This window comes from Triticum dicoccoides, chromosome 1A, assembly GCF_002162155.2.
Source record: "Triticum dicoccoides isolate Atlit2015 ecotype Zavitan chromosome 1A, WEW_v2.0, whole genome shotgun sequence".
Lineage (NCBI taxonomy): Eukaryota > Viridiplantae > Streptophyta > Magnoliopsida > Poales > Poaceae > Triticum > Triticum dicoccoides.
The window spans coordinates 288,871,400-288,883,427 of record NC_041380.1 but is presented as its reverse complement, the minus strand read 5'-3'; the positions used below and the strand labels follow the sequence as shown (position 1 = coordinate 288,883,427).

The 12,028-nt window shown below is 47.5% G+C and overlaps 1 protein-coding gene across 1 annotated transcript; it reads right to left on the bottom strand.

Annotated features, from left to right (window-relative positions):
- Positions 1–6,872: 6,872 nt before the first annotated feature.
- Positions 6,873–10,398, bottom strand: LOC119269208 (probable cytokinin riboside 5'-monophosphate phosphoribohydrolase LOGL10). The gene is made up of 7 exons (XM_037551003.1): positions 10,118–10,398; positions 9,592–9,689; positions 9,439–9,469; positions 8,090–8,189; positions 7,612–7,682; positions 7,375–7,518; positions 6,873–7,289 (listed from the first exon to the last, which is right to left on the bottom strand). Exons 1-7 carry the CDS (start codon positions 10,217–10,219, stop codon positions 7,209–7,211), a joined length of 627 nt encoding a protein of 208 aa, XP_037406900.1. The 5' UTR covers positions 10,220–10,398; the 3' UTR covers positions 6,873–7,208.
- Positions 10,399–12,028: the final 1,630 nt, after the last annotated feature.

The following is a 12,028-nucleotide window of genomic DNA, read 5'->3' as shown; positions in this document are numbered from 1 at the left end:
TAGTGCAAGTGGGAGTCCGAAGGAAATATTCCCTAGATGCAATAATAAAGTTATTATTTATTTCATTATATCATGATAAATGTTTATTATTCATGCTAGAATTGTATTAACCAGAAACTTAGTACATATGTGAATACATGGACAAACAGAGTGTCACTAGTTTGCCTATACTTGACTAGCTCGTTGAATCAATGATGGTTATGTTTCCTAATCATAGACATGAGTTGTCATTTGATTAACGGGATCACATCATTAGAGAATGATGTGATTGACTTGACCCATCCGTTAGCTTAGGACGATGATCGTTTAGTTTGTTGCTATTGCTTTCTCCATAACTTACACATGTTCCTATGACTATGAGATCATGCAACTCCCGAATACCGGAGGAACACTTTGTGTGCTACCAAACGTCACAACATAACTAGGTGATTATAAAGGTGCTCTACATGTGTCTCCAATGGTGTTTGTTGAGTTGGCATAGATCGAGATTAGGATTTGTCACTCCAAGTATCAGAGAGGTATCTCTGGGCCCTCTCGGTAATGCACATCACTATAAGCCTTGCAAGCATTGTGACTAATTAGTTAGTTGCGGGATGATGCATTACGGAACGAGTAAAGAGACTTGCCGGTAATGATATTGAACTAGGTATTGAGATACCCACGATCGAATCTTGGGCAAGTAATTGTTGGGGATCATAGCAGAAATTTAAAATTTTCTACGCATCACCAAGATCAATCTATGGAGTAATCTAGCAACGAGGGGAAGGGGAGTGCATCTACATACCCTTGTAGATCGCTAAGCGGAAGCGTTACTAGAACACGGATGAGGTAGTCGTACTCGTAGCGATTCAGATCGCGGTCGATTCTGATCTAAGCGCCGAACAACGGCGCCTCCGCGTTCAACACACGTGCAGCCCGGTGACATCTCCCATGCCTTGATCCAGCAAGGAGAGAGGGAGAGGTTGGGGAAGACTCCGTCCAGCAGCAGCACGACGGCGTGGTGGTGGTGGAGGAGCGCGGTGCTCCAGCAGGGCTTCGCCAAGCACTACGAGATACGAGGAGGGGGAGAGGTAGGGCTGCGCCTTGGGAGAGAGAGACTCGTGTGTTGAGCAGCTCCAAAACCTCCACTATATATAGGGGCAAGGGCAAGGGGAGGCACCCTAGGGTTTCCCCTAGGGGCCGCGGCGGCCAGGGCAGATGGGATCTCCCCCTTGGGTGACTTGGCCCCCAAGCCAGGAGGTGGGAACCCTAGATGGGGCGCCCCAAACCCCTGGTCACGTGGGAATAGGTGAGGGGGGGGCACACAGCCCCTTAGTGGGCTGGTTTGCCCCCTTCCCTTGGCCCATGAAGCCCCCCAACACTTGCCGGGGCTCCCGAAACACCTTTCGGTCATGCTAGTCATCACCCGGTACCTCCGAAACACTTCCGGACTCCGAAACCCTTCGTCCAATATATCAATCTTCACCTCCGGACCATTTCGGAACTCCTCGTGATGTCCGGGATCTCATCCGGGACTCCGAATGACATTCGGTAACCGCGTACATACTTTCCCTATAACCCTAGCGTCATCGAACCTTAAGTGTGTAGACCCTACGGGCTCGGGAATAATGCAGACGTGACTGAGACATCTCTCTGGTCAATAACCAACATCGGGATCTGGATACCCATGTTGGCTCCCACATGTTTCCATGATGATCTCATCGAATGAACCACGATGTCAAGGATTCAGTCAATCCCGTATACAATTCCCTTTGTCTACCGGTATAGTACTTGCCCGAGATTCGATCGTCGGTATCCCAATACCTTGTTCAATCTCGTTACCGGCAAGTCTCTTTACTCGTTCCGTAACACATCATCCCGTGATCAACTCCTTGGTCACATTGTGCACATTATGATGATGTCCTACCGAGTGGGCCCAGAGATACCTCTCCCTTTACATGGAGTGACACATCCCAGTCTCGATTCGTGCCAACCCAACAGACACTTTCGGAGATACCCGTAGTGCACCTTTATAGCCACCTAGTTACGTTGTGGCATTTGGTACACCCAAAGCATTCCTACGGTATCCGGGAGTTGCACAATCTCATGGTCTAAGGAAATGATACTTGACATTAGAAAATCTTTAGCAGACGAACTATACGATCTTGTGCTAGGCTTAGGATGGGTCTTGTCCATCACATCATTCTCCTAATGATGTGATCCCGTTATCAATGACATCCAATGTCCATGGTCAGGAAACGATGACCATCTATTGATCAACGAGCTAGTCAACTAGAGGCTTACTAGGGACATGTTGTGGTCTACGTTTTTCGGTTAATACAATTATAGCATGAACAATAGATAATTATCATGAACAAGGAAATACAATAATAACCATTTTATTATTGCCTCTAGGGCATATTTCCAACAGTAACATACCGATGACAAAGGGAACAACGTATGTTGTTATGCGGTTTGACCGATAAATATCTTCGTAGAATATGTAGGAACCAATATGAGCATCCAGGTTCCTCTATTGGTTATTGACCGGAAGTGAGTCTTGGTCATGTCTACATAGTTCTCGAACCTATAGGGTCCGCACGCTTAACGTTCGATATTATGAGTTTATGTGTTTTGATGAACCGAAGGTTGTTCGGAGTCCCGAATGTGATCATGGGTGTGAAGAGGAGTCTCGAAATGGTCGGGACATAAAGATTGATATATTGGAAGCCTATGTTTGGACATCGGAATGGTTCCGAGTGGTTCGGGCATTTTTCCGGAGTACCGGGAGGTTATCGGAACCCCCCGGGAGAAGTTATGGGCCTTATGGGCCATAAGAAGGAAGCACACCAGCCCACAAGGGCCTGGTGCGCCCCCCTTGGGCAGGAGGCCAAATTGGAATAGGTTTGGGGGTGGGGGGTGGGGAGGCCCCCCTTTCCTTCTCTCCTACTCCTCCTTCCCTTCCTCTCCTATTCCAACTAGGGAAGGGAGGATCCTACTCCCGATGGGAGTAGGACTCCCCTAGGGCGCGCCATAGAGAGGGCCGACCCCTCCCCTCCTCCACTCCACCATAATCCACCTCGGTCATATCATAGTAGTGCTTAGGCGAAGCCCTGCGGCGGTAGCATCATCATCACCATCATCATGCCGTCGTGCTGACGAAGCTCTCCCTTGACACTCACCTGGATCGAGAGTTCGTGGGACATCATCGAGCCGAACGTGTGCAGATCGCGGAGGTGCCATACTTTCGGTACTAGGATCGGTCGATCGTGAAGACATACGACTACATCAACTGCGTTGTCATAACGCTTCCGCTTACGGTCTACGAGGGTACGTGGATAACACTCTTCCCCTCTCATTGCTATGCATCACCATGATCTTGCATGTGCGTAGGAAATTTTTGAAATTACCGCGTTCCCCAACAGGCGATGTGTAGTGTGCTCTACTATTCTTGATGCTTACGCTTGTAGGATATGAGCACGCAAGAGTTTAGTTAGGCCCTTGTCGTGTTCCAAAGCTAGTTCGTGCCCCCTATGTCAAGGCCTCCCAGCCTCCCATCGACCAGATGCCTCCTGATTTAGATTTTTTGAGGTATCACCTATGATTCTACCATTTGTGGCTTCATCATCTGTGCTGCTCGACCCAATGTTGTAGCTCATGCTGCTGCTCAAAAGGCAGCCGCAAAGGATAAGAAAGAGGGCAGGATGAACTCCAAGAAATGGCAGCCATTCCTGTCAATGTCATTCTTACAAATAAAATCATAGCTAGCGGGGTGAGGACTGACAAGGCCTTCAAGGAGGTGCACTTGAATGCTATGGCAAAGCATGTGTTCGAGTTCGGTGGGCAGGTGGTCACCTCAACCCAGGTATACAACCACCTCAGGAACCGGAGAGTGAGGTGGATCACAGCGTCCAAGCTCAGAGACTTGAGCGGTGCTTCATGGGATCAGGACACCTGCTTGATCCTTTTAAAGGAAGAGCACTACCAAGGCCACACCACGATTAGCGCACGAACCATGCAATTCTAACTAACCACCTATTTAAGCCCATGTACAATGTGATTCTAACTAACCACTCTGTTGTGTTACTTTCTTAGGCTCACCCCAAGCACGCAGAGTTTCTCAACACACCCATCCAAAACTACAACTAGATATAGCAGATCTTCTCCTTCGGGCTAGCAACCGGCAAGCATGCCCTGGGAGCCGGGAGTCATTGCATTCGCCTATGCCCGAGTATCCAGACACCCAGGAGTCACAGACCATTGTCCTTGATGGTCCTGTCAAGGATGGTGATCACGTTTCCTATGTTTGATAGGAAGAGGAAGAGGGGAGCCTTGATGGAGGACGAGCTGACCGTCTTCACCAGCATGACTCAGGTTGTGAAGGAGGTCGCAAGCGCCATCAGGGAGAAGCAATCCGGTCTACGTCCACCCTGACCTCTACATCGTCGTCATGGACCAAAGTGGCTTCAGCCTAGAGGCTCTCATGGCGTCTCTGAGCCACCTGCTAGGCAACAAAGCCCAATGTGTTGGGTTTGTTGCCATGGGAGACACCCACGGGGTGCTCTGGCTTAGGACCTGGGCAGGCAAGCACTACTACTAGTGCTGCTTCTGGTGGTGGTGATGACGTGCATGATCCTCAACGACGACGGCGATGCACATTTTGTGGTAGGGAAGGCTTGATATACTCTTGATGCTGGCCTATTTATTTTGATGAGGTGGTATAGTAACCCCTTATGCTGATGGTGAACAAGCGGTGGTAGGATGACACCATAGTAGTGGTAGGATGAACTTGTTAAGCAGTATGATCATGCATGCTTACTTATGATTCATGTCTATTGTGATCCATTGCTTGCTTCTAGAATTATTGCTCCTGTGCCATGCTAAGACAAGTGGTATGTGGTGTTCCGAGGGAGGGTTCGAGGGGTTTATAGTTCATGGGAAGCATGCAATGAACAAGTGGCGAGTTACAAAAACAGCCGCCACAAAAGGGTTTAAGAGTAAGCAGGCGACAGCAGATCCTTACTCCAAGGCCGTGCTCAAGTAGGCATGCAGTGTTGAACTTGGCAAGTCGGATCGACAGTTTGGGTTGAAGAACTTCATCGTCATCATTCAGTTTGTCATGCTTGCAGTGTTGTTCTACTGGTGTGACCGTGTGTAAGATGTAGTTGGAAAGCTCACCAGGTAGGATACAAGGTAGCTAGACCTCACTGTCTGTATGCAACCAAACAACGAGCAGTAGTATGAGCCGAGCCAATGCGACCAAGCAAAGCACAATGCGTAGAGTCGTTGCTACGATGCATGGTAAAGGGATGCAGACAAAAAATCAACATGCAGATGTTGGTTTATTGCCTGCGTTAGCTCAACCAGGCTCACTTGGAACAAGTATGCAAAGTGGCAAAAACGATGTGAGTAACCAAACACGTCAATAGTGAATGATATGGCTCGTAGTTTGAACAGTGGTGAAAAAGTTTGGAAATCTCTATGAAACAGAAAGTCCTACCCAAAATTCAGGTCTTTTGGGGCGAGTTATTGAAAGTGCATTTAATCCCTAGTGGTATTTTGATGTGATGACATGTGGTTAGCGAGACTAATGATGATTATTAAAGTTTAGCTATGTTCATTGGCCTTTCGAATGTTTTATATGGAGATGGTTGACCACCCCAATTTTCAAAATGGGAAAAGGCGTGGTTATCCCAAGACCCGGGAGTTTTGTTTTGGTTTCTTTTGAGTCATAGGACAACCGTACTATTAAGAAAGAGTGACTACTAAGAACGTTGTGTTTCGCTCATGAGGTCTGGCACTCCACCCTCTCCCATTGTCGCATTACCCACTTCACCCCGAGCCCGACCTGCGTTCTCGTCTAGTGGTGGGCCATATCTTGCTCGTTGGTTCCTCGACATGCACAAAAAGGTTTTGACTCCGTCATTGTCCTCACCGATGGATGCTTTGGAAGGAAAGGAACAAAATTGCTTGCAAGGTGTACCATCAGATTGCCTCCGAGGTTGAGTTGTTTCGATGCGGGCTGTGCCACATTTAGAGATAGGCTTTTAGTGTTTGTTTTGCATTGGGGATGTCCTGTAGTTAGTGCAGCGCCCTGTAACTAGTGATGATCACGAAGGCCTGGCTCTGATGCCTCGGCCCTGGCACCTATTGATTTTTTCTTTCTCGACTCTTGAGTAGGTCACATTGGAGGCCGAAAAATTAAAAAAAAAATCAAACTTTGCAATTTTAAAAATTTCTAAAAGTCATACACATATACAAGGATGTAATGTATATTCATGTATTTCATGATGAAATAGCTCAGATTGTGTGCCGCAAAATAAAGGAGTTTGAAAAGAACAGTGTATGTGTTGAAAAGCCACTTTTTTGTAGCTCTCATTTTAACATATTTCATCATGAAAATTTACACACATATACATTAGGGTGTATGTGTATTAAAAAAAGATTTTAAAATGTAAAAGTATGAATTTCAAAATTTTCAAATTCAGCCTCCATGGTGCTCATCTTCCATTCAGCATTTTCAGCCTTTCTTGTACCGTTCGATTACAATCTTGTAATATACTCCCTCTGTCCCAAAATAAGTGTCTTGAGTTTAGCACAAATTTGTACTAGAGCTAGTGCAAAGTTGAGACACTTATTTTGAGACGTAGGAGTATCAGACACCGACATGCAACAAAAACAAGAGAAAACCAGACCCCGAAGTCATGCATCTCTTGATAATATAAGAAAAAGCAAGTGAAAGCCAAATACAAACATGAAAGACACAAAACAAACCATAGCGTAGGGGTAATAGTTCAGAGAAACACACACACCTCTTGATTCAATGCTCAGTTTGACTGACCAAAGTTGTGCACACTGCTATAGTACATGTTGTTGTCAATGGACGCACAACCTTGAAAAACTAACATTATATTGACTGATACCAGCAGCAGCAGTGGTAGTACTAATTAAGCAGGTAGAGATGGACATGGACGGCGATGCTCTAATAGGGAGCTTGAAACCGGTCAGGTTTTACAATATCCTTGAGCTGTCCCCGATGGAAGCACAACATATACAAAACGCACGCACGCTCACATAATTTGCTACTACTACTACAACAATCAAACAACGGAAACCCCTTCATCAATCCTGCACTGCAAATCCGCATCATCATCATCAGAGTTAAACACATGCATGCATGGCAACCGGCTGGCCGGCCTCGCCCTTGGTCTGCACCCACAACGTCCTGGTCAGTACCCTAGGTGCCCTATCTCCGCCGCTATGTCCCAGTTGAGCTTCGACGCCACCCTGTCGTGGTAAGGCACGTAGTTCTGAACAGAAACAAGCAGTCTCATCGTCAGATGCAGAATTTTACACGCGCGAGTTCAGGTTCAGGGTCAGAAAATATGTATGTACCTCGAGCTTCTCCATGAGCTCCTCGGCCGTGGGGGCGAGCACGATGATGCGGCGCGCGCTGGTGTTGATGAACCCTTCCTCCACGGCCTTGTCGATGAAGGTCAGCAGCGAGTTGTAGTACCCGTCCACGTTCAGCAGCCCAACCTGAAGCAAAGCAAGCAACATCGCGTTCGTTCAGGCATTTCTCAGTTTCAACCTCAAGGAAGGATCGACAGAAAGGACAGTGGCAGCCCGTACCGGCTTGTGATGGATGCCGAGCTGCGCCCATGTAATCACTTCGAGTAGCTCCTCCAGCGTACCATATCCTCCTGCATTGACACAAGTCACGTGAATAATCTGCTACTGGTTCGTTGTACATCGCACAGCAGGACGTGCAACACGAGCGGCTCTCAGCGGCTCGACACCTCCATGCATGTACCCGGTGGGGGCGATGCTACTGCTAAAACGTTTGCCCCAATTATTGGGAATTTACACCAGCTAGCTAGCTGGACCCAGATTCATGCATGGGATCTGGAGCTAGCTTTCATTTTTTGGATAGACATGTGAAAAATGCCCCAAGTTACAGCCTGATCTACCACTTGACTGTAACCTGCCATTGATTTCTGCAGAGCAATGAATGTTCTATATATTCACCTGATCCAGATCCAGACGAGGTAAAGATGCAGGCAGGCAGGCTAATATGGTTACATGTGTGTGCTGAGTTGGTGTGACTCACCAGGCAGGGCTATGAAGGCGTCAGAGTGCCTTGCCATCTCTGCCTTCCTCTGATGCATGTCCGCCACTGCCCTCACCTCCCCCACCGTCTCACCGCTTATCTGAAACAGACACAGAGAAAACATCAACATTGCTGCAAAGGAAATAAGTCTCTGCCATGCCATGATGCATGCTTGGTCTCTTCGTGTTTGGCGACATAGTATTTGATCTGCGGAGACAAACACTAGCACATTCCCAAGACGGGGCATGATTGTGCTCAAAGGGGGCCGAAAATGTCATTAGCTGCTTCAAATATCCTCTCTCTTTTTTACCCCCTTGGGCAAGGTTGAAAGGACTAGCAGGAGGCTGAGGACCACGCAAAAAGCCACAACCAACATAAAAGAAAAACGACTCTGGATATGCATGAACATGAGAGTCCTCTGAAGCACGTACGATTTAATTGTTTCTGAGCACACCATCTACCAGTGATGTGACATAGTAGTATAGGATAAACCACAATACGATACGGTAACCCTAGTGCGTATCATGGACGAGCACTTCATTTATCTTTTGGAAACGCATTATTCTGAAGAAAACATGAGGGCCGGGCAGCCAAAGAAGGCAATATCTCTTTTCCCCTAGCAGGCAGATTAGAAAGGAGATGATGCTAATAACCCAATATGCTGCCATGGCAAGGCTTTTGGTGGCAAGAGATTGCTCTACTACTAGTGTACAGCTGCGCTTTTTGCGCCACTAGTAGTTTATCCTCACGCCGAGATCTGGATTTGTGCCAGAAGCATACTGCTACCTCTTGATCACAGCTGCTCCTCCTCCAGGTAGGAGTGGTAGTAGAGGGTATTCTTTTCTTTTGCACACCCAAGTGCCATGTCCCCTGGGACTGCAGCACCGGCAGGAGTGCTTCAAACTCCCAAGCCCATTTGATTATTAGTGACTCTACGCCCTAACACTAACAGCGACGACATAAACAAGTCCCGAACGTTAGCACGTTGCCATGATTGGCTCCAACAGAAGCAAGCGTTTGCAAGCTGCAGGTAGTACGAGCAGGGACCCAACTGGCATGCCAAGATCTTTCGGACGAGCCACGGCAGGCCATGGACGGCGGAGAATGTCGGTCTGTTTGGTAGTACGCGTGGGAAGTTGCTAGTACTACATGTTGCTGGCCAATTTTGTCTGATCATCTAGAAAAGCAAATCGAGTTTCAGCTTCAAAATTAGCGAGACACTACGTTCTTTCAGGGTTTTTTTTTTGAATCTCCAGTTAATTAATTAATTAATTAATTTAAAAGCATGCATCTAGTACACAGGATATTCGCTCCTAGTAGTTGTAGACATGCACGAGTAGCGGACATACCTCTGGGGTCATGAGGGTCTTGGGAATGACACTGCGCGTGGACAACAAGATGACAAAACAAGCGATCAGCACATGCATCCACCAGGCCAGCCCAGCTAGCTAGCAAAATGAGAAAAAGAAGAAGAGCCAAGCTGAGCTGAGATTGTTACATACCCTATGACGTGCCTGCCGCCGTCGTGCACCGCCTGGGACACCATGCCCATGAGCCCGATGCTCCCCCCGCCGTACACCAGGTCCACGCCCCTCGCCACCTGCCACAGCAACGTGCCAAGTCACCACCCAGTAAATTCAAATAGGAAAACTGCACGGTTAAACTCCTCCTCAACGGCCGGTACAGATGAAACATGCTTCTTGAACGCGATCGATCAAGAGGGTGGGGGGCAGAACAGAGCTAGCATGGCTATAATTCAATTTCGATTTAATGGAGCCGTGAATGCGGTAGGGCCGGCGATGTTTGACGAGCACAGGGGAGGAATGACTTTTGTGGAATTGTTGTGGAGGAGGAAGGCAAGCCGCAAGCGGGGCAAATTTTGACAAAAGTTGGGCAGCAAAGTAAATTGCAAATTCATATGGTGTAAGTGACTAGCCGGCCCGGCCGGTTCAGAAATATATATGGTGTGACTACGCACGCGCATAGAGGTAGGGAGAGTGGTGAGTGTGGCTAGTAAAGCATGGCTACCAGCTCGTTGCCGAGCTCAATGGCGGCGTCATGGTAGCTCCTCTTCTTGCCCTGGCTACTGCCGCAGAAGACGCAGATCCTCTTGAACCTCGACTGCCTCATCGCTCTCTATCTCCTCGCTCTGGCTAGCTGCCTGGGTAGGTGGTGCTCGACTCTAGCAAGCAAGCACGCAGGAGTCGCGCTTGGAGGGTGATTGTCGTGGTGGTGTGGGGTGCGTGCGCTGCTAGCACAAACACAAGGAAGGAAGGAAGGAAGGCCTTGTGGATGGAGGGAGGGAGGCAGTGCGCCACCCATGGCTATATAATAGTGGGGAGGGGAGAGAGACGATAGTAGAATGGGAACTGAAAGGGACGGAAGCAAAGGGAAGGGAAGCAAAATAAATGCGCGCACATGGAGGAAAACCACTCCTCCATCCATCCACGGATCCACCCAGCCAAGATGGCGAGGGCTTTTCCGTGAAATGGACAGGATGGGCTGTCTGTCTATCGATGCAATGCACGGGTGACTCACCTTATCGGTTTTGCCGCGTCAAAGCGGAACGGGGATTATCCTCCCTCCCTGGGTCGTTTAGGCTCGAGCTACCAAATCCATTGATTAGAAATGAGTGTTATAAGAACACTCGCAAAGGAGGAATGCACCGCAAAAAGATGAGCGCCAAAAAAGAAGAAAGTAAAGGACTGGTCGGTTTATCAAGGAAAACCGGGCGAAAACATAAACAACACCTCGACATTCAAAACGCCAGAAAGGTCAACATCCGAGAACATACCCGACCGGGCACTCGAGCTTCTTCGTTGCTACCAAAGTCAGGGACTTTCACGGTGTGATCTACATACCATACAGAATGAGAATTTCAATTTGGGCACAAGTTGGAATCAACGGCTCGAGCTTCAAACCCATCTTATACATGGGACTTGATATGGAACTTAGTCTGCCCAGCAAAGATAAAAATATTTATGTGGCGCGTACTTCAGAGTGCTATTCCCTGTCGATCTATCCTGGCTAATAAGCACTTGAAAATAAATCCGAGCTGCCCAGCCTGTAACCAGGGGCCTGATGACATAAGACATATGTTGTTTGAACTTTGAATGCAAATTAGCAATGGACGTGTGGAAGTTGCTCGGTCTTGAGCTTGTTATCAAACATGCATTGAAAGTTGACAAGGCAGGTGAGCTTGTGTTGGAACATCTTTTGTGCCTTCCAGAACAACAAATCCAAGTGTTGGGCTTGCCGAAGTTCAGAGAAACGATGGCAACGACGGCTTGGTATTTGTGGTATGAAAGGCGAAAACTGAAACATGACGAAGAAACTCTAAGCGCATGTAAAATCAATATGTCAATGAGAGGCTTAGTAGCAAATTATATCATCTCTTATAGCCCAAAGGCTCACGTCCGTTCAGATGCTTGGCTGAAACCAAAGTATGGTTACGTGAAATTAAACGTTGACGCGGGATTTGATAGTGACACACGCAACAACATTTGGAGCAGTTATCCGGGACCATAAGGGGGAATTTATAGCGGCTGCTAATGAAAAGATGGACCTTTGCTTCGACTCGTTCACAGCAGAAGCAATTGCAGTGAGGTTTGGTTTGAATCTTGCTAATACCGTCGGATGCAGTAAGATTGAAGTGAATTCGGATAGCATGGAGGTGGTGAATGCATTGAGCCAAGGCTACTCATCTTCAGTCGCTTCATCCATTATAGATGACTGTTATTTTATGTCATTAGGTTTTTCCCATGTCATTTATGATCATTGTAATAGGGAACGTAATTGAGTAGCTCATGAACTAGCAAGGTTAGTTAGGTTTTCTTCTCCGAGTGTTTGGATGGATAACGCCCCTGATGAGGTTATCCCTTTACTTGTAAATGATGCTACTTTACTTATGAATGAATAAAGGAGAAGAAGTTTATAAAA

Excerpts from the sequence above, each read along its gene's own strand:
- LOC119269208 (XM_037551003.1), bottom strand. The coding sequence starts at position 10,219 with ATGAGGCAGTCGAGGTTCAAGAGGATCTGCGTCTTCTGCGGCAGTAGC. Across the intron at positions 9,690-10,117 it reads TTGAGCTCGGCAACGAGCTG|GTGGCGAGGGGCGTGGACCT; the intron begins GTAGCCATGCTT and ends TTGCTGTGGCAG. Across the intron at positions 9,470-9,591 it reads GGCGGCAGGCACGTCATAGG|TGTCATTCCCAAGACCCTCA; the intron begins GTATGTAACAAT and ends GTCCACGCGCAG.